This window comes from Carcharodon carcharias, chromosome 10 (genome assembly GCF_017639515.1).
Source record: "Carcharodon carcharias isolate sCarCar2 chromosome 10, sCarCar2.pri, whole genome shotgun sequence".
Classification (NCBI taxonomy): Eukaryota; Metazoa; Chordata; class Chondrichthyes; order Lamniformes; family Lamnidae; genus Carcharodon; species Carcharodon carcharias.
Window position 1 is genome coordinate 123,695,054 of NC_054476.1, and position 23,190 is coordinate 123,718,243.

Sequence of the window (23,190 nt, forward strand, 5' to 3'; positions counted from 1 at the left end):
GCAAGAAGATTAAACTCCAACTTGTGATTATGTGCTAACAGCAAGGGCTTCACCCCAAGAAATGCATACTTTCAGGAAAATCACGATGGGAACCTGGATACTTAATCTATCAACATGGTTACTCTCCTGCCAGAGAGAGACAACATGGTCAATTCATACTGCAGCTAAAGGATGGAACAATGGTGTAATAAAACCAGATTGACTTTGGATGGTCCATTTGCACCAGAGCCAATTCAAATTGAGAGCAGGCCTCAGGAGGAGATGGTTTCCAACACAACTTCAGTGCACCACCTGCTGCTCATCACTGAGTGCATTGTGTATTTTAATTCACACCAGAGCTTTTCCTTAAGAAACCACATCCTTTCCAATGATTTAAACAGCCTGGGTATCAAAGGCACATGAAAACTCCCTTCAACTAATCACAACAGTCAGAAATGTAAAGGCTACACAATCTATTAAATATAGTTTCAGGAACTGAATCCAATCAAACTAACATTTTTACTTGCATTCCTCCACAACTTCTGGCACCCAGTATGAATTTTTTAAAGAAACAAGATTAAACTTTGTGAGCACTGAAGTATTTTAATTGATTTGTTGAGTAAAACTGATGTCTGACAGCTTTGAATAGAGGCCAAAGAAGCTTCTGGAAAGCAACAGGTATCACTTATTAACACACTTCAGTTTGGTGCTATATTTGGTTTGGATGCTGAAGTGCAAATTTTGGAAACCCTACTCTACGATTTTGATATAACTAGCACTCTGCATATTCATCTTAATGCTTGTAGCAAGACTGGAAATTTTCCTTTTGGATTGAGAAACCCAAATGAACCACAGTTCATGGAATAAGGACAACCATACAAATAGCGAAATAAGAACAGAAATTGCTGTGAATATGTTGTAGGTCAGTGACCACCCTGTAAAGAAGATAAGGCAGTTAATGTTTTTGGTTGGTATGTGTCATCAGAACTTATTTTTGAAGATGCAAAACAGTGGTTAAAGGAAACCAAGCTTGGGTTTTAAAAGTTTAGGTTTAGCTGAGAATGGAAATACTGAGGCAGTTAAAGACTTCCCAAGTTTGGAAGCTCTGGAAATGAGTGAGTCAGAGTAGGAGGATAGTATAATGAGGCTTGATTTGAACATAGTGAACATGCAGGGAGGATTACATCCATAAGTTGCAGATAATGACAAGAACAGCCTGGCATAGTACAGGCTATGGAAGGTTTGGACAAAAATGAAAATGGCACATTGATTTGGAGTCTACTGTAGGTAGACCTGATTGAATCCCTCTTTGTGTAAAGAGGGTTGTTGCATGCCTGAGATCACACTTAACGGACAGTGCTTCAAGGGTTTTGGATCATTGTTTTGAGCTGCTCTTTGACTGTGCTGCGATCATTGGTATTCACACAGCAGAGCTGCTTACCCACTTCATTTTCAAATCTCTTGCATCTAAAGCTTTGCTTGGTCATTGGTGTGCTTCCATGCAATGCACACACTCTGATATGTTGCTGTTCAATTGCAGAGCTTAAAAGTAGTAACAAAATTAAGCAAGTTATCAGGAGCTGAGGATGAATAGCTGTGCAGGAGGTTTACAAGCCAGTGCATTCAAACAGAGACCCATCTTTCATGTAGGTGTCTCACAGAATAATATAGAAAGGAACATTTTGCAGAATCTTGAACCTTTCTGCAGACTCAACTACTTTTTGACTGACTCCCCTAGCCTTATATGTCTTACCTCTGAAGAATGAATACATTTTAACTTCATAGATTGGAGCTCAGGAGAGGTGAGACATCCTTTCCCCAGGTGGCATGCACATTTCCCAGTCTCCAGATGAGCAGAGATCACCTGGCTGGAATTGTCTATACAGGCAAATATATGAAAATTTACCATAGTTTTTACATCTAGTAATTCTCTTTTTACAAAATTCCATTTTTTCAAGCATTATATGTCTACGTTTACCAGGACAATCAAGATAGCAAATCAATAGTTACAAAAGTTTATCTTCTGTTTGTAATCAAATTAATCTTTGAGGAGATTACTGCAAATATTCCTTGTTAAGGTGAAAGGATTCACACAAGTGTAGAATGTGACATTGAAATGCAAACTCTGACCAGTACTTAGCAACAGCAAATTAGTATGAATTAAGTTTTTTTTTAAACGGTTAGCAAGCCTTAAGTCATCTTTAGTTTCCTGAATGTTACTTTGCCACAAGAAATTAATTTCATGAAGGAACAAAAACAAACTTTAGCGATCACAAAATGCCACAGATGATATGTAAGGTCGTAGCATGGTGCTTTAATCAGCTGAAGGTTTGCATCTTGCATTCTGAAATAGGATCAAAAGGGAGTATCTGGTCAGAACAAAGCTATTCAAAGGGGCAGCAGTATTGAATTGGGTTTTACTGAATTCCATCTCCCTGAGATGACATCTGTTAAAAGTTAAGGGAATATCCAGTTTCATTGTTACTGATGGAAGATTATTTTCAGTAAAGCCAATTCAAAAATAACTTATACAATATATAGTTTTCATTTAATTTTCTAGGGCATAAACCTAGATTGTATTCAACAGAGGCTATGTATTCCACACTTTAAGTGGCTGTATCCCTCAGCAAACTCTATGTGAGGTAGTATAAAATGTCGTCATTGTCTGTAGCCAAAGAATTTCTTTATTTGAGTGCAGTCAAAATATTTGACTTAATTCAGTTACTACTTCTAAGCTTAATCCTCCATGCCAATAATCAGTAACAGCCACACATTTTCTTTGCTGCTTTTGCTGCTTTCCATTGCGCTAGATCTATCTGCAGCATACATAACCTCTACAAACTAAGCTTTACCCTCGAAGGTGCTTGAGCCTTGGATTAATGATTTAAAACTAGTGGCGTTCATTGAATCAGAGTAAATTTTTTTTACATTCGTTCATGGGATGTGGGAGTCGCTGGCTAGACCAGCATTTATTGCCCTTGTTCAGAGGGAATTTTTAAGAGTCAACCACATTGCTGTGGGTCTGGAGTCACACGTAGGCAAGACCAGGTAAGGACATTAGTGATGCCAGATGGGTTTTTACAACAATCGCAATGGTTTCATGGTCATCATCAGACTTCTAATTCCAGATTTTTATTGAATTCAAGTTTCATCATTTGCCCTGGTGGAATTCAAACTCTGGGTCTCTGGAATACTAGTCTAGTGACAATACCATTATGCCACCACCTCCCCCTGAGATGCCTCCAAGCTGAAAGCATACCTGACATGACCAGGGTTCAAAATTCCTGGTAGTCTTGTATTGCATTAATATTTTTTGGGCCCCAAATTAAATATAAACTCCAGTTGGCGAAGTGCATAGATTATCTCAGAGAAGATGCTTGCCTCAAGCTTCCAAATGGATGAAGTGTACAGGACATCATTAATTTGCCACATGAACCGCACCACTGGGCTAAGATCTATTGCCAAAAAGCTGGCTGAACTTGTTCTGTTTACATGCTTTATATTCATTGCCCAACTGTCAGATTTGATTGGTAGGTAGCTGCACTGACAATGAAAGAAGCAAAACTGAAGTGCTTCCCTAAAAATTCAAGCAGTTAGGAAATTTTTGAAAAGGGCATAAATGAGAACATGATCCATTTTGAACAGTAAGTGGCATGATGGTTCTAAATAAATCCCTTGCAGGTTACCCCTGATTGATTGTACTTATTATACCCAAAGAAATGCATTACAAGTGGATGATCTCCATTTTCCTCTGTGGGAAAACATTCCGTGGAGACTAGTGTTTCCTCAAAGAGGAAGAAAGTAAATCTATGGGAAAAGCTGTCATCCACCTCCTTTTATATACCTATTGCTATCCAATAGAAAAGCCATATTAACAGAGCCCCTGGAGCAGGCCATCTCATCGCCATCTCATATACAATTCATGTGTAGTTTATTAAGACTATAATCAATCACCATTACATAATCCCAACTTTCAGCATAATGTCCATGCCTCTGATGTGTATAAGCAATTTGTTAGGTGTGATCCACATTTTAAAATCAAGGTACCAAAAATCACAGGTTCTCGCACTCCTCATTTCAGATATTGGCAGCTGGTAATGCTTGCACATTGCTTCTTTGTTTCTGACAGGAAATGATTGCACCAGTATTCTGTAAACTGTACACACCAGGCTACAGATCCCTCAAGGCTATTTTGCCATATCTTTTTCAAGGAAACCCAAAGCGAATTCTGTAGAGCAAGCTTGGTTAGAAGGCTTGACAATCTTTGGGCATCATAAACTATCAGGAGTTTTAAAGCAGTTTTAATGGCTGTGTTATTTGATCCATCTTTAGGTTGGTGTGGGGCAGGCTTCTTTCTGTTCTCCTGTCAGTTAGTACAAGGGAGGTGCCTTATCTACAATTTTTTTTTTTACAACTTATAATTTGTAAAGTACTTGTACTGTACCAACTGGACAATTGCCTCATTTGAAGGATGTTATAAACTTATGGGAAACAAGCTTGAAAGGACAAAAATGAGCACAGGCTTGAGAAAGAAAGCTGGCATTGCCATTGTTTAGTTTTGATGATCCTGGAGAAATTTATGATCTCCCAGCTGGAGGATGATAGAGGACAGTGAATAAAGATGAACTCCATCTCAAAATTAAAACACATTCAAATTAGAGGGAGGATCTTGTTGGTCAGAGCTGGTTGAGTTTTTGCAGATTCCATTTAGATTTGGCTTATTTGGGCTGAATTTATATGTATGGAGCACGTTTCAAATGGAACTCTATTCCCACAAAAATATATCAATTCCTTCGAAGAACGCATGCCAAGGTTTCCATGTGAATAACTTCATTGGCAGGGAGGGTGTGTGAGAGCTTTGACAAACACAGAGCCTTTTTCAAGATTGGAATATTTTCTTGTGTTTGTTCATATCAGCACACAGTGCCATTTTAAATGCTATTAGCAACAGGAGGGAAATGTGGTGACAGATCATCAAGTTTTTGCCCATTTTATAGTAACAGGATAATAACTAGGCCAATGTAGAGCAGACTTGCTTGTCATCATGATTTTTGGAGGTGCTGAATTAGAATTTGAGCATTCAGGGTGAACAGGGGCTGTGCCCGTTTCTTGTTTAAACATTCTTGTAAGCCAAGAAATAAATCTTGTTATATTGATTGGATTTAAAATGCTGGTGAAACCAAATCCTGTTCCAAAGCTATTCTTCTAACATAATTTTAAATTGCACAGTATATAACAGGAGAGCTGCTAAATGTATTGCTTGTTTTTCTTCACTTTATCATTGTAATCAGCAAACCTGAAACATTCCTCCTTTTCTTTCTGCAGTTGTTTCATTCATATCCTCCGTCCATGTCTGGAATTCCTCCCATGATTCCACCTACAGGTCCTTTTGGCTCTCTGCAAGGAGCATTTCAGCCTAAGGTAACCCTGAAATCCCTCTACCCAATTTTCCTCTTCTATTTTTTGAGATGTCACTAATGGTCAAAGATCTGTGTTGGGAGCTTCTGTCAGTTAGAATCTGAATTAAAGTCAAAGCAAACAAAAACAGAAAATGCTGGAAAAACTCAGCAGGTTTAGCAGCATCCATGGAGAGAGAAACAGAGGTAATATTTCAAGTCTATATGACCCTTCTTCAGAGCCGAAGAGAAGTGGAAATGTGATGAAATTTGTACTATTTAAGGAGCTGAAAAGAAGGCCAGCGATAGACAGGGACAAAGGAGAGATTGACAAAGATGTCATGAACTAAAGGACAAATGGACTGTTAATAGTAGTGATAAGGGCTAAAAAGGTGCTGTTAGTGACGTAAATGTAAGAAAGCAGAATGTGATAATAGCAGAACAAGGGTAGCATTGTGTGAAAGAACAACATGGAACAAGTAACAGATAGTCCTACTGGGGATGGGGGGCGGTGGGGAAAAAGGGATAGAAAATGGGATAGAATGGGGGATTTAAAAAGGGGATAAAACCATGAATAAATGAATAAAAATAAGTAATAAAAAATTAAAATGAATGTAGAAAAAAGGGGATAAAAAAAGAGGTGAGGATAGAGGAGAGAGAGCTCATGGTCTGAAGTTGTTAAATTCGATGTTAAGTCCAGAAGGTTGTAACATACCTATTTGGATGGTGAGGTGCTGTTCCTCCAGTTTGCGTTGGGCTTCACTGGAACATTGCTGCAGGCCAAGGACAGACATGTGGGCACAAGAGCAGGATTGAGTATTGAAATGGCAAGCGACAGGGAGGTCTGGGTCATGCTTGCAGACAGACCGGAGATGTTCTGCAAAACGGTCACCCAGTCTGCATTTGGTCTCCCCAATGTAGAGGAGACCACATTGGGAGCAGCAAATGCAGTAGACCAAATTGAAGTAGGTGCAAGTGAAGCGCTGCTTCACCTGAAAGGAATGTTTGGGCCCTTGGTCGGTGAGGAGGGAGGAGGTCAAGGGGCAGGTGTTGCACTTTCTGCGATTTGCATGGGGAGGTACCATGGAAAGGGCATTAAGGGAGGGAATTAAGGTCATCTTGACCATCTAAACAGTACCTAAGGGAGGAGGATTTCCATCACCTGTTTGGAATGGTTGTGAATCAGATCCAAGGTTAAAAGTAATTCCTCAAATAATGAAGCAAGAAAAGATGTTTGGTGAATTCTGTTCTTGGTTTAGGAAAGAAAAAATCTGTGCTATTTTTGTCATGTTGATGTCAGTCTGATAGACATAGAGCTCCTCATGCCTCAAACAGCAAGGTTTATCTAGTGCATCATTTTTGATGTTAGCTTTGATGAAATAATGTAAGTTTAAAATTAACTTCAATTAGCTGTGGTTGAGACAGAGTTCTTTATGTCTTGGCATTGGGAAGGAAAACCAATATGCAAGCCTATTTTGAGATGTAGAAAATTCGCAGTCAGATCCTCTCAGTGGAATGCTGCTCTTATTCCTATGTTAATTGCATCAAAAATTACCTCATGTCTTTGAAATATTGATATATTTGCATTTGCCTCAAAGACATGAAAACGAAAGCTGCTGCTATCTTAAGTTTAACACTTGTAGCATTTGTAATAGTATAACAATTGTGAGCAACCTATTTGATCTTCAGAATTAATTTACCTTTGAAATCCTAAAAAAAATAGAGTTGGAGGGAATATTCTGATTCATTCAGAGAATCATAGAACAACACAGGAGGAGCCCACTTGGCCTATTGAGTCTGCATCAGCTCTTTCCTTGTTTCTACAGTGAAGCAGGGAACACATTTAAATAGAGACGAAGGTCGGGATTTTCCGGCCCTGTCGTGGTGGGACCCACCACGGGAGATTCGGCGGCCCAGCCAAAAGCCCATTGACTTTGGGCAGGACCGGTCGACCCTCACAGCGGATGGGGCCGGAAAATTCTGCCCTAAATTCAATAAGTTTTTGGAATGCGCTTCCAAACGTTTTAAACCTTTTACTGATTAGAAAAAGGTTAAGTCATGAATGAGGTATTAAACTGGTTGTTCCTTGCTCTGTGTATCTGTTATGTAATTAAACTGCTTGTAAATAAATGTGATTATTAGTTTCATTCAGACTCCAGTATTTTCCATCTGTTGAACCAGACGGAGGAATGTGGTGGATTGTTCTCATAATTTCCAGTGTATCATGTCATGGTAAAAGAGTAATTGTTCGCCCTGTGTCATGTTCCATTCACATCAGGAAACAGATTACAGATCTCACCTCGTAGGAGGCACAGGTCTGCTTATGAAAATGACCTTTTTACTGAGTAAAGTGTGTTGTGGAAAGACCCAAATTGTAACAGTCACATCCAGTTAAGAAGATGATTTGTTTCGACGTGACCTATCTATAAAGAAACAGAATGCAATTTTATTTTTGCTGCACATCTTATAAACCTCATTTATACAAAGAATATGTGATGAAACTGATTTATTTTATCGCAAGAAGGTGTTACTACCTGCATCTGGCAATTCCACGAGTTTTACTAAGGTAGTAGGGGTGCACATTGAAGTACTTTTGTTGACAAAATGACACAACACAGAATGAAAAATATTAGGCCAATGCTGCCCCACCATCAGTTGCTGGCTGATCGTGGAATAATACCACCAGTAATCATAGCGAGGTGAGCAACCCAAACTGTCCTAGTTAACTCAGGAAAAATGGTGCTGAATAAGGATAGCAGTGAGATTAATAGAAAAATATCTATCGATCCATGATATATTATATTGAAACTCTTACCCTGTGCACACTTCCTTTTCAGAGGAACACTTTGGTGGTTGTTTTCAGTCACCATTCTGAGTAATTTTTGATCGTCAAATTTGTTATAATTGTTATAATTTATCCCGACCTACCCATTTTAAAAAACTTATCCCTGATTAGTTGATTTGAACATGCAGTTGACTCCTGATTGCTAGCCCTGGCTTCAACTTTTCCAAAAGGTACTGCAAACCAGGTTAAAGCAAATCAGGAACAATTGACTAGCCCTTAGCATTAATGGGCTACCTATCTATGTTTTTTGCAAAACTGAGAATGGGCTGGTCAGTTGAGGAGCTGCTGGTCTGACCTTTGTCCAATTTGGTGAAAATATTACCAATCTCCAAAATGAAATCAGTGAACAATATTAGCAGCAATTCTATTTTAGAGCTGTACAGTTAAAATAGTCCACTGGATTTTCCTTTAAATTTGTTATCTTTTCCAAAGTTGCTTTTGTAAAGCGGATTTTAAGATGTTCCACAGATTAATATTACAGGCACAAACTAGTTATAGCCTTGTCACCTTCTTTCAAGCAACTTATAGCCTACAGTAAATGAAGTCTAACAATTTATGACAGCCAATTATATTCCAACTTTAATCTCAGTTAGGTCAGATATATTTGAATAATACTGAATTCCACAAAGAAGGATTCCCTCCTTTTTCCTCCTAAAGCCACATTATTGAATTCCCCATGTATAATGTAGCTTGGATTGTCTTGTGGTCTTCTTATAATAGGCTGTGGCAAATGTCATAAGTGCAATTGAATGAAGTGTGGAATGGACTAGGTTTGTCAGTGTGTTACCAGACAGGCTTTTTGATGATGGGACCTGGATTTAAATATAGTACAGACTATACTTTAAATGTGAAATGAGATTGGGCAGTTCCAACTCAGTTCCTATTGGCCATGAGCCCATCCAGCAGTACTGTGATGGTGTAGAAGGACTTCAAGCCAAAGAAAGAGTTTTGTCTAAGCACAAAAGGGGAAATCAGTATGCTATTTTCAAGAAGTGCTTGGAATCTGAAATTTATCCATGTTGGGATAAGGCCGAAGCAGAATGTTAATTGTCTAATTAGTGTCACGTAATACAGACACAATCTCAGCCAGGGAAACTGCAGGGTAGCTAATGTATGAACTGTGAAATGTTATAGCAATGCAGGAAGTTGGAGGAGATTGGGATTGAGACACATTGTTGGGTTTCCACCAAAGCTTGCTGAAGTAATAATCTGCTTGCTAACATAACAACAGTTTGTAAAACAATAACTTGTGTTTATCTAGTGTCTTGTAACATAGTAAAACGTTCCAAGGCACTTTGTAGGAGTGTTATCGAACAAAAGTTGACAGAGTCACATACGATATAATAGGATAGATGACCAAAAGCTTGGTCAAAGTGTTAGATTGCAAGGAGGGTCTTAAAGGAGCAAAGTAAGATAGAGAGATGGAGAGGTTTAGGCAGGGAATTCCAGAATTTAGGGCCTTGGAAGATGCTGGCACAGTGACCATGGGTAGAGTGATTCAAATCAGTGATGCTCAAGAGGCCAGAATTGGAATCCATGGAGGGATTTGAAAACAGTGATGAGGATTTTAAAATCAAGATGTTGCTTAACCAAGAGCCAAGTTAGTTCAGTAAACACAATGATAGGCAAAAGGAACTTTGTGCAAGTTATGACATAGCAGTGTTTTGAATTACCTCAAGCTTACAGAAGGTAGAATGTAAGGGGCCGGCCAGGAGTGAATTGGAATAATCAAGTCTCACGGTTACAAAGGGATGGATGACGGTTTCAGCAACAGATGAGCTGAGGAGGTTGAGATGGATTTGTGCATTGTTATGGAGATGGAAATAGGCAGTTTTAGTGATGGTGGTTGGGAGCTTACTTCAGGGTCAACTATGACACCAAGGTTGTGAACTGTCTGGTTCAGCACGAGACAGTTGACAGGGAGATAGATGGATTCGGTAGCAAGAGAACATAGTTTGCAGTGGGGACAGAAGACAAGACTTCAGGCTCCCCAATAATTAGTTGGAGAAAATTGCTGCTCATTCATTACTGGATCTTGGACAGGCAGCCTGATTATTTAGAGCCATGGAGGATCGAAAGAGGAGATGGTAAGGTAGAACCTGGCTGTTAGCATAGATGTGGGAACAGACGAAGTGGGCAAAACGTTTGCTTTAGGGTCAGGACCCCAATGTCTGCTAAGCTTTCAGGTCCCGACCCTGCACCATTTTGGTGTCGGACATCCAATGTGATTTTGTTTTGGGATGGCCAATTAGTGGTCAATAATCATGTTCACCATCCATTTAAAGATGGCAGAAGTGCAGTCGAGGGTGAAGGAGGCAATCCGAGGTGATAGCTGCTAATGTAGTGGGGAGAATGAGGGAGCACCTCACAATGGAGGCACCTTCTGAAGAAGAGATTAGAAAATTTCAATTTAAAAAGGCCACAGCTGCCAGGCCACCATTGTGGCCACCAGATGACCATGGCGGGGGAAGGGGGGTCCTTAATGGATGGAGCGCTTTCCCTCCCACAACAGGTCTACTGCCAAGAGGCTGCCTCCATCCCCTGGCCATGTTTCGATTGCCGTAGGGTGTCTGACTGCTGAAATGGCGCAGTATTGTGTGTGGACAGAGGAGTCAAGGTTTTGGCTGAGGAGAGGCCTGGTGACAGATTTGAAGGTAAGGGTTAGTTACACAAGGAGAGTGAACTATTAACAGTATTACCCAACCTGGGAGCTAGGAAGGGAACTTAGGCAGTCAGCAATTTGTTGGGATAGGGTTGAGGGAGTAGGACAGGGCCTCATGGGCAGAGTGAGCTCAGAGAGCGAATAAAGAAAGATGGGAGAGAGACTGGAGAAAGATAGGAGTTCAGGACATGAACATGGATAACATAGAGGAAGTTTGGCCTGCCAGATGAGGAGAAGGGAGGGAAGTGGCAGAGACAGCAGATCAGAAGTGACAAAGGAGTTCATGAGCTCCTCATACTTGTTGTTGGAGGTGAAGATGGAGCTGATGAGAAGGAAGGGCCTTAAAAATACAGTTTGCAGTAGGGAAAAGAGCTTATAATTTTAAGACAATCTAGAATAAGAAGCAGTTTTTCAGATGAGAGCAGGACCCGATCGCATTTTATGTAGCCCAGCTAGATAGTGAATAGCTAAACAAGTTGTCTGCCATATCTGTTCAAGTCTGTATCCCTTGGACGTAAAGGGACGTAAAGTGGTGAAGACGAGGGCTGTACTGGGGGAATGGCCAGAGTGAGAGAGTATAATTTATTTTGGGGGAAACCAGGTCATCAAAGATGGAGGAGAGGGTGCAGGTGAGCAGATCAGTAGCTGCAGAAATATTGTGATGAATGAAGGGCCAAAGGCTAGACAGTTGGGATTTTGAAAGTGCAGTTCTAAATGAACTGAGAGTTTTTTCTGGGATAGACACAGAAGGAAGTAGGCTTGGGAGGGGGGATTTGAAAGGAGAGCGATACAAGGAAGTGACCAGTGATTGACACAAAGATATATGATTGGTGTAACGTGATTCACATCAACCAACTAAGAGCAGAATGATATTGTTTCTCACAACAATTGCAGAGCTGTAAATAGCTAACAAAAGAAGAGGTCAGAAATGTGTAAGATAAATCACCAGCTGCTGTTTCCGACTCAGAAAATGGCCCCCTTGCTCTCCTACAGTTACTGGCTTAAATTAAACATTTCACCTGCTCAACAGAACTGTCAGAAATGGTTTATCTTTCCATGTTAACAGGCGTTTCTATCTTTCTCTGCAGACCTCCAATCCCATTGATGTAGCAGGAAGGCCTGGAGCTGTTCCCCATACCTTGCTGCAGAAAGACCCCAGGGTAAATGCTGTCTGATTTCTATAAAAGCTGCTTTTTGTAATCCATTTTTTTATTGGCACAGTAACCTTGGGTAATCTGCTGCTCTCTAATGTCTGCCATATTGTCATGCCATGTGTTAAAATAGGTTTTAAATGCACAATCAAGCCAGGAAACTATTAGTGTTGGAAAGGAGATATTTGCACTAAGTGTTCATCGTAGTCATTTGTTTTCTAACCCAGAGAAGAGACATGTTGGTAGTTACCTGTCTTTGTGAGAGATGGGTACTGTCAGAACTGAAGAAAATAGTAGTGAATCTAAGGCCCTTAGCAAAGATGCCAACATTTTTCTAAAGGATATGGGACATTTAAATAATTATTTATTATGACCTGGAATGCACTGTTTGACAGGTAGTAACTTGCAAAAGAGAGTTGGGTAAATACTTGAAGGGAGAGAATTGCAGGTCTATGGGGAAAGAGCAGGGTTGGATTAATTGGACAGACCTATCAAAAAGCCAGCCCATGTACAATGGGCTGAATGTACTACTCCTGTGTTGTAAAATTCTATAAGTATTAGAAAAGAAAGAATGTCAATGATATGAGCAAAAGGCACAAAAATGGGGTTAAAGGGCCAGCATTGACAGAGCCACAATGGGTGGAGTGGCTTTCTTCTGTGCTGTGATTTCTTTTCTATGGAGACAAATGAGCAATATCAATATGTATGAGAATCAAGGAGTTTCGGCGAGGGGCGGGAGGCACTAGTATAACAGCACTATAGTTATGTGTAAGGTGTCCACAATCTCCAGTATTACTGATTAAGAATGGGCATTGCAATGACAGCATTGTAATATTCTACAGAATGCAATCAATATTACGGGCTGAATAATCCGGAGTTGGGTTGTTTGAGGGGGGGAGGTGGTGGTGGTCCCGGAAGCAAAGCCGGCGTGGAGCCAACCCACTCCACGCGGGTCCGCTCCGCAGCCATAACGCTCTGCGGGCGGACTTAACAAGGGTCATGTGGGACTTCAGCACCTCACTGGGGAAGACGTCCCGCCCTCTGGAGCTGCCGGCCAATCGGATTGGCCAGCAGCTCCATCAGTCCTGGCAGTTCCAAGGGCGCGTTAGCAGCCGCTGCCAGGACTGCAAGAGGGAGATGAAGAAGGCCCAATGGATCCCTGAAGCCAGTAAGTCTGAGGTCTTGGGCAGGGAGGATTTCAGCTGGTCGGGGACGGTGGGGGGTGTAGGTGAGAAGGTGAGGAGGTGAGGAGGGGAGGGGAGGGGGGGTGGGGTTTGTAGCTTAAGGATGCAAGAGGTAAGAAGAAATGCCATTTTATGTTGTGAGCAGTGTATTATCAGGGTACAGTTGGCTTGGTAACAATTAATTGATTCTTGATTACTTATTTAAATGGGGCAGGTAGATGCCAATTATGGTGCCTGCACTCCCCCCATATGATGGGGGTGAGCTCAAGGGTGGGTGGGACGGTGGTGGCTTGGGCACCCTCTCTGTGTGCCTCCTTGCCAGAAACACGCCCGATAGGGGCACATAAAGTGAGGCCCTATCCTTGTGCTATTATTATTCTACATAAAGACAGTTTTTTAAAAAAATTTATTTACGGTATATCGGTGTCACTGGCAAATCAGCGTTTATTGCTCATCCTGAATTGTGCTGGGGAAAGTGGTGGTGAGCCACCTTCTTGAGATCGCTGGAGTCCGTGTGATGTAGGTACACCCACAGTGCTGCTAGGCCGGTAAATTTAAGGACTTTGGCCCAGCAATGATGAAGGTCATGTGTGACTTGGAGAGGGACTTGCAGATGGTGATGTGTCCATGCATCTACTGCCCTTGCCCTTCTAAGTGGCAGAGATCAGGCTTTGGAAGATGCTGCCAAAGAAACCTTTGTGAGTTGCTGCAGTACATCTTGTGTAGTGTGCAGTCATTGTGCACCGGTATTGGAAGGAGTGAATGTTTAAGGTGGTGCATGGGGAGCGAATCAAGTGAGTTGCTTTGTCCTAGATGGTGTTGAGCTTTTTGTGTGTTGGCGGAGTTCTTTATCCTAGCAAGTGGAGAATATTCCATCACATTCCTGACTTGTACCTAACAGATGGTAAACCTCATTTTGGGGAGTCAGGAAGTGAGCCATTTCCCACAGAATTCCCAGCTTCTGACCAGCTTGTGTAACGGCAGTTATTTATGTGGCTGGTCCAGTTAAGTTTTTCTGGTTAACAATAACTCCCAGGATGTCGATAGTTGGGTATTCAATGATGGCAATGCTGTTAAACATCAAGGACAAATGGTTAGACACTCTCTTCTCGAAGATGGTGATGGTCATTGCCTGACGCTTGTGTAGCACAAATGTTACTTTGCCACTTAACAACACAAGCCTGAATGTTGTCCAGATCTTGCTGCAAAGGTGGACTGCTTCAGTCTCTGAGGAGTTGTGAATGGAACTGAACACTGCAATCATCAGTGAATATCTCAATTTCTGACATTATGATGGAGGAAATGTCATTGATGAAGCAGCTAGAGATAGTTGGGCTTAAGACACCACCCTCCGGAACTCCTGCAGCACTGTATTGAGGCTGAGATGATTGACCTCCAACAACCGTAACCATTTTCCCCTGATTTCTATTGACTTCAATTTTATTAGGGCTCCTTGATGCCACACCGGTTTAAAAATGCTGCCTTGATGTCAAGGGCAATAAGTGTCACCTCACACCTTGAATTCAGCTCGTGCTGAATTGGGAGAGCATCAAACAACAGCCTGTTATGTAGATCAGATCAAACCTTTATAGCCCTGACTCATTCAGGTGATGAACAGTTAAAAAGCTAATGTGAGAAGGAAACTCCATCAACACCCCCATCACCTACTTTGTTGGAGCCCTGCACACCAGTGTGAAAGGCAAGGCTGAGCATTTGCAATCATCTTCAGTCAGAAGTTCCAAGTGGATATCCATGTTTGAACTAAGGCTGTGAAGAGGCTTGGAGCTGAGGGGCTCTTGTGGAAACTAAATGTGAGTATCAGTGAACAGGTTATTTCTGTGTAAGCACTGCTTGTTAGCAATGTTGACGGCACCTTCCATCACTTTGCTGATGATGGAGAGGAGGCTGATTGGGCAGTAATTGGTGGCTTTGGATTTTACCTACCTTTTGTGGATGGGATATCTGGGCAGTCTTCCATATTGTCAATTAGATGCCTGTTCTAGTTGCACTGGAACAGTTTGGCTAGTTCTGGAGCACGTCTTCAGTACTATAGCTGGGATGTTAGGCCCATAGCCTTTTAAATATCCAGTGACTTCAGCCATCTCTTAATATCACATGCAGTGAGTAGAATTGGCTGAAGACTGGCATATGTGATATTGGGGAACACTGGAGAAGGCCAAGATGGATCATCCACTCAGTACTTTTGGCTGAAGATGGTGGCAAATGTTTCAGCCTTGTTTTTTATGTCAATGAGCTGGGCTGCCCATCATAGTGATATTTCTGAAGCCTCCTCCTTCTATTAATTGTTTAATTGTCCACCACTGTTCATGACTGGAGGTGGTAGGACTGCAGAGTTTGTGTGTGTTGAAGAGTTTCCTGATATCAGTTTTGAAGTTGGCTTTCGTTTGAACTTTTGCACCCCTATTCCTACAGTCACCTCTGACTGTGCAGTAGTATTCTGGATTTTCGCTCTCCATTTTGTTCATTGCTCTGCACAGCTCAGTGAAATCTCATTGTAGTGAAGAGTAGTACAGGTTCCTCCAGCATCTCCTCATAACTCTGCCCCTGATACTGGGGCCCCTCCCACAATCAGGTGTCTGTTCATCTTTCAAATTTGACATTTATCAAGATGGAAATTTAAATGGAAGATCAACTAGAAGGACATGTACTGGACCTGTGTATGCAGTTATGATTTTAAAACACGCATCATTTATGTGTTATGGTGTGTTTGCCAGAAGTTGGCGTTACTCCTAACGGTACCAAAGTAAAAAAGGTTGAAAGAGTAAAGGTTAAAAGAGCTCAGTCATCATATTTAATCAGATCCTAATGCACAAAGGAATTAGTAGGAAGGGAGGGCCAGGGTCACACTTTTAAGAATTATTTTCTGTATTCAAAAGAAAACTGATTCTATGGCCATACGCCTGAAGCGTTCTCTATTCCTTAGATTATTAACTAAGAACAGAAGGTCAGACAAATGTATAAAATTTTGCTGATTATTTTTTCTACTAATGTTTCATCTGAAAGTAAAATGTTAACATTTTAAATTACCGACTAACGAGGCAATAAAAATTGCAATTATTGTCGTAGTTTGACTGACAGGCGTGTAACCAAGCTGTCACTCTTTATTTGCAGTTGACAGATCCATTCAGGCCGATGCTGAGGGTAAGAATTATTCCTCTGGAATTATAATCTGTCTGTGTGCTCCCTCTGGGATGGAAAGATAAGTGAATGATTAAGAAATTATATCTTATTAAAGCGTCAAAGTCCTCTCAAGCAAGATCATTTTCAAACATTCAGACAGGCTGCGTAACTTGGTTCTGTGCCTTTGTTATAAAGTGACAGCAGTTTTGGGAAGAAGAACTAGTCGGCTTCACGCATGAAACATATATTTCACCATGAAACTAGGCAATATGGAGCACTGAGTTGGCTGGGTGGCATTTGGGGCATTATATTTAATCTCTAAGGAGAGGTAATATTAGCCAGTGACCCTGCTATTAAGCTCATGCTGTAGCGTGCATGTGTGGATGTTCAAGAGTTCTGCTTAGTTGTGATTCTCCTCCACACATGGTAGATGGAAAACCTCACAGAGTCTGTAAAATAGCCTAAGGCACTCCCTTGTCAAGGCTCACACATGGATAATGGTATTTGGATAAAATGCTGGCGAGGAATAAGCATGTAGGCAGCCTCTGAAGAAATTGGTGGACATTGAAGAGGGTAAAAGAATTAGTGTTAAAATTATATTTGAACAGAGCATAATATTTTTAGATCCTGATAGAATCCCACTGATGTGGTTTCTTTAAAAAAATGAACCATTAAACTATTAGAGTTAACAATCTTGAGAGATTTGCATGTTTCTATTAGTATTTCGTATTTTGCATCGATGGTGGTGACTCAAATGCAAGCGTGTTTAATTAAAGGGACACCATCTTCCTAAAAAGACCAATTGGCACACTTTGTTTTGGAACAACAAGTTCACTGTCAGGGTGTCAGAGCAGAATGCTAATACATTTTACTGTGATATATATTTAGACATGTGGTTTAAACAAAAATGAGCAAAGATTTTCCAAATGCCTTCAAAAGAAGATGGTGCCCCTTCAAATGCTGTTGGAGACATTGGGAAAGGTATTGAAAACTGGCTCACCACATGCCATGCTCCTGAGCAACTTGGGGAGTCTGAGCCTCAGGACTTTCAGCAAGTTACAAATGGAAGGTCAAATGGAATGGAGAGTTAGAATGTGGGCTGCCTCATTTTCAATTAAGTCAGATCAGTTTTCTTCAACTAAGAAGTTCATGGGTCATGGAGTTGCAGAATTTTGGAACCCTTGCTGTAAAATGTCACAAGTAGGCACACAAATATAAACTGGGTGGAATGTTTCAAGGAGCAGCAACAGAAGAAGATGCTGTGCCGATGTACCCTTAAAATGGGATTTTAGAGGATGGAATAACTCCGACAGGAGTGTTGCGGTGTCGACTACAACAACAATGACATATTTATATCATGCCTTAAGTTAATAAAGGGTCCCAAAATGCTTCACAGGATTTAATAAAGCAAAATAGACACTGAGGGACATAAGGTGATGTAGGGCAAATGGCCAAAAGCTTAGTCAAAGAGGTAGGTTTTAAGGAGCAACTTAGAGGAAGAAAGAAGGGTGGGAATCCCAGATTCTAGGGTCCAGGCAACTGAAGACATGGCCACCAATGGTGGAGCAACTGTAATCAGGGATGTTACAGAGGCCAGAATTAGATGGAGGTTGCAGGGCAGGAGGTGATAACAAAGCTAGGGAGGGATAAGGCATGAAGAGATTTGAAAGCAAGGATAAGGATTTTAAAATCGAGGCGTAGCTTGACTGGGTCAATGTAGGTCAGCGAGCACAGGATGGTATAGTGAATGAGGCTTGGTGCAAGTAAGGACATGAACAGCAGAGTTTTGGATGATCTAAAGTTTATAGAGGTTCAGAATGTGTGAGGCTGACCAGTGGTGTGATGGAATAGCCAAGTGTAGAAATAAGAAAGTCATGAATGAGGGTTCAGCAGCAGGTCAGCTGAAACAGGGGCAAAGTTGGGCTGTGTTACGATGGTGGATATCGATGGTTTTAATGATGGCACGGATGTATGGTTGGAGGCTTATCTTTAGGTCAAATATGACATCAAGTTTGCAAACACTCTTTTAGTTTCAGACAGTTGCCAGGGAGAAAGATGGAATCGGTAGCTAGGCAACAGAGTTTGAATCAGTGGATCGAAAACTATGGCTTCAGTCTTCCCAGTAGTTAATTCAGGGAGGTTTCTGCTCATCCAGAATGTGTACAGTATCTCAAAAACAGCTGTCTAAAAACCGGAATTGGAACTCATCATCCGAACCATTTGAAAACCGGACACTTTATAATGTTCCATGCATCAATTTTGATTGAATAAAATGTTAAAAATCAACTTATCTGTACAGTTTGGCTAGGCACTTCATTGGTGAGGTGTGGAACCTAACTGGTTAGTGACTTCATGCACCACACTGTCCCGCATTCCAAGTGACCCCTGACCCCACCTGACTAGGCATGACCCAAACTGCCCACAGGCTGAATTGCCTGACTCGAAATCCAGCACAGCCTCAGTTTCGAGGGCGCAGGATTTGAGGTACTATACCTGTAATGGATGTCAGATAAGCAATTTGATAATTTAGCAACAATGGACAAGTCAGAAGAAGGGGTGGTGAGGTAGAGCTGGGCGTTGTTAGCCTAAACCTAATGCCATACTTTTCAATGATGTAGATGAGAAATATGAGGGGTCAAAGGCTAGATCCCTGGGGGGACACCAGAGGGAATGGTACTGGAGCAGGAAGAGGGGCCACTGCAAGTGATGCTGTGGCTATGATTAGATAGATAGGAATAGAACTGGTGAGTGCAGTCCTACCCAGCTGGATGACAGTGGAGAGGAAGAGGAGGATGGTATTGCCAAATGTGTCTTAGGTTGCAAATGACAAGGTGGAATAGCTTACCTTTGTCACAGTAGGATATCATTTGTGGCTTTGATAATGGTGTGTCAATACTGTGGCAGGATCAGAAACCGTTGTGTTGTTATAATGTTATAGACAGCAATCGTTCATAAGAGCTTCTGTAAATGCATTGTGGGTTCACTTATTTAGACTAGGCACATGAGAACAGAAAGATGTGGATAGAAAGCTTGAAGACATAGCAGTAGAGCTGTGTGTGTGCTCAAAGGTAAAAGTGAAACTAAGACTGGACAACATGATACCCTTGCCTTCTAGTGATGTCATGCAACTATCCCTAAAAGGCATATTACAAATTCCCGCTTTCTTTTTAAAGATACTCTTTCCCCCTTCCAAAGAATTATAACTATTTACAATACATGTTCATGTTTAGTTACCATTATATAAATGTATAGGACTGATGAAGCTATTAGTCTCAAAAGCTTAGTGTTAATCTGCTGTTATGCCCAGATCTTGTAATGGTAACCTTGTCCTGGAGGTTTCTTTAATGCTCACAGTGATCTGTGGGGTTGTCATTCTTTGATGTTAACGGTTTCATTTGGGATCTTATCCTTGAAACAATAGGACAGTATAATGGTTGAGGAGCTGGAATGGATCTGATTTGTCCTCGGTTACATCTCACTGTTATGCCTTTATGTGTAGTGACTACATATGACCTTGGTTCTGAACGAATCCTTGTCACCTTGGCTAGTTGTTGTCCCAACTGTAAACTTTGCAATTCTGTTCCTACATTTTTATCGTGCACAGTGGTCATCAGTTTTAAAGTTGCTCGCTAGTTTTTGAGAGAGTGGAATGGGTAAGAGTAGGTAAATTGGTATGCACTGGCCTGCCAACCATGAGCTCTGCCGGTGCAGGAATGGTTGGACTTAAAGGTGTCACTCTCAGATGTAACATTGCAATGTATCAACCTTGCTTGGTCTGTCTACATTTCAGCACTAGGGATTTCACCATGTGAATCGTTCATTCGGCAAGGCCATTGTATCTAGGGTTATGAGGAGGAGAAGTAGTAGTGTGATTGCTATTCCACTTCTCACACATGTATCCTGAAAAGGCTTACCAATAAATTGAGGACCATTATCTGTAATGATCTCACCACGCACACCAAATAAATTGAATATAGCACTTAGAGTATGCATGACAGTTGTGCTTGACATATTGTGCAATTGTTGAATAACAGAGTACATGGTAAAGAAGTTGACAATGACGATGAAGTCAGTGCCATGGACATGAAAGAGGTTGGATGCGGTTTTGGACCAAGGATGAGTAGGAACTTCATGTGGAATCGGTGGTGCTGTGTGCATATGCTCTTGACATGCCTCGCACTTCTTGATCATGACTTCAATGTCATTGTTCATACCCGGCCAATAGGCTGTCTCTCTTGCGAATCTTCTCATCCGATCTATGCCCATGTGTGAATGATGTAGTTGTTGAAGAATATCAGGTCGCCAAGATTCTGGTGTGATGACGTGCCTGTCTTTAAAAATGACTCCCTGGGAAATGCCTAGCTTGTTCAAGTAAGGCCAAAGTGGTCTCCTGTATTCATGGGCATGCTGAATTGAATTAGATGGTTTTCGACAGTTTCTGCAGTGTATATCCTTTTGCTGTTTCTTCTTATAAATTCAGGCACATGCATTGATAAAATGTACCAAATCAGCTGACAAACTTGCATTCTCCTGCAAGCCTAAATTTGCAGCTCCCTTGAATTTGCCAATTTTGTTGAAATATTTTGGATAGCTCAGTGTTAGGTCGTGAACTGAGGCGATGGGAGAATCTTTGAGGTTGATCTGCTGTATGGGGTCTGACTGATTCCATGGATTATTACTCGTGTGAGCTCCTGACATGCCAGTAGACCTGTAGTTTCCAACATGTAGAACATCTGTGACACTCAGGAGGATTGATTGAATTTGCACTCCAGGGCTATGGACCCTGCGCATGGAATTAGAGAACCATTGTACGCTGAAAATTTCACAGCAGTAGGTTTTGCCATGGCCTTCCAAGTCTGTGAATACATGTCTTTTAGAATTCGCAGAGGTATTTGTCCCATGTCAATCTTGGCCAATAACGAATAGTTACCAACTTTTTTAGGATAGAGAATTTGAATCTTGGCAGGCACTTCAGATGGTGTGACAGCACCCAAATTTTCCATGAGGTTGATGGTATGAAACATGAGTTCACTGCTCATCTTCTCTTTGTGCACACCATTATTATTTTCTGGTTTGTCAATCACCTTGTACATGTTTCTGATGGCAAACTGAATGGCCATTCTTCTTGCCTGAAGGTACCAGTTGTGTACGGAGCAGTTTACGGCTCTTTGTAGCTACATCAGGCTCTTCCCTAGTGCACTGCCTCCACCAATAACCCTTTCTGCCACGTGACTTACAGAATTGATGGAGGGCTGCATGCAGAAGGCAACACCTTCCACATGCCTTGCTATGTTTGGGTGTTTGAGTAAGTGTGTCAACAATTGGGGTTGTACGTTCCTTCTCCTATAGTATGGGAGTATGGGATGAGTGTTGCTGTAGCCGCTTTCATGCGCTTTTCTGAAGCTTCACCTGTAAGCTTTGTTGCAAGGGTTGCTTCATACTTCCATTCAACCTTGAGTCGCTCTTCGATGCTATACGTTTTGGGCTTGTCTAGCAGACCTTTCTGGAATACTTCCATGGGAGTGGATGTGATCACCAACTCAACAATCCCGTCTGCTAGCTCTTTGTTTGAAAAATCACAGTATGTGCCCTTTTAATCAGCATCTGCTGATGAAGTGGTCTATGGACTCTGTAGGCATCCATACATAGGTGAAATGACATGAACCCTAGTCAATGAATACGAAAGTTTAACCTGATTCTGAACTGGTCTTCCAATGTAGTCCATATCTTTTGAGGATCCTTTCGCTCTTCTGCTGTTAATCCTGACGTGTTCAGCTTGTGTAGACCTTCATTCCCAATTGCAAGGTGATTTTTATAGCTTTCTTATTTGTTCCAGACATACCTGAATCAAGAAGCCATAGCTCTGTATGATGTTTAAACATTTTGAATTTAGATAGTAGGTCAGCTGCATCCCAATTCAAAATGGGGAATTTTGTGGACATTTTGACAATATCCCTTTGATCTTCCTTCTCCTATAGTATGGGAGAATGGGATGAGTGTTGCTGTAGCCGCTTTCGTGCGCTTTTCTGAAGCTTCGCCAGTTAAAATTGTAATCTTCTGTGGCCCAATTTTTATGACTTTTTTTGCTTGACTCTCCCTTGCTTGCTATAAATCCAGACCACACACTGGTCAGTCACCCGTCTGAGCTAATAGGGCATTCGTCCTCCTGGCATACTGTCCTACTCGCCACAAGGGATCCATCTTCTTACTAGCTCTTTATTTGAGTACTGTCCTGGTACCATCTCTTCAAAGCTTTTCTGTGCAGTCACCATGCTGCACTTTAAACACCCTGAAGCTGTGACTCCATTGCGGTCTGACCTGAATGACGAGGGTTGTCTCATGCCATGTAGCACGATCTAAGGCTGGTTCACCATGTTGTAGCTGTACTTAATCTTGGTGCTACGCTGTTTGACCACTGCTGAGCACCATGTGGTGTTGTTGTTATGATATAAAGGCACTGGTCACTGATAAGGGATTGGGTAAAATGTTGTGGATTCATTTACTTAGGCTAGGCACATGGGAACAGATATACATGGCCAGAAAGCTTGATGACATCACATGATACATACACAAACACAAACACACACAATATGCTCTGCTCAAAAGAAAAAATGAAACTAAGACTGGATTGCATGAAACACTTCCCTTCTGGTGATGTCATGTTGCTATCCCTTAAAGACATATTACAACAGAAACCTGATTGGAGTGATTCAAACAGAAAGCTCCTGGAAAGATGGGCATAGATTTGGAGGTGACAACATGATCAAGAACTTTGTAGAGGAAAGGGAGGTTAGAAATGGGGTGGTAGTTTGCAAGGATGGAGGAGACAAGG

At 41.4% G+C, this 23,190-nt stretch overlaps 1 protein-coding gene across 1 annotated transcript in view; it reads left to right on the plus strand.

Moving 5' to 3' along the window:
• auts2a (activator of transcription and developmental regulator AUTS2 a) overlaps positions 1–23,190 on the plus strand; it is a 124,811-nt gene that overhangs the window by 67,211 nt on the left and 34,410 nt on the right. The window contains exons 6-8 of the mRNA XM_041197948.1: positions 5,305–5,400; positions 11,971–12,042; positions 16,350–16,379. Coding sequence (XP_041053882.1) covers positions 5,305–5,400; positions 11,971–12,042; positions 16,350–16,379 — 198 coding nt within the window. The remainder of the gene's footprint in view (positions 1–5,304; positions 5,401–11,970; positions 12,043–16,349; positions 16,380–23,190) is intronic.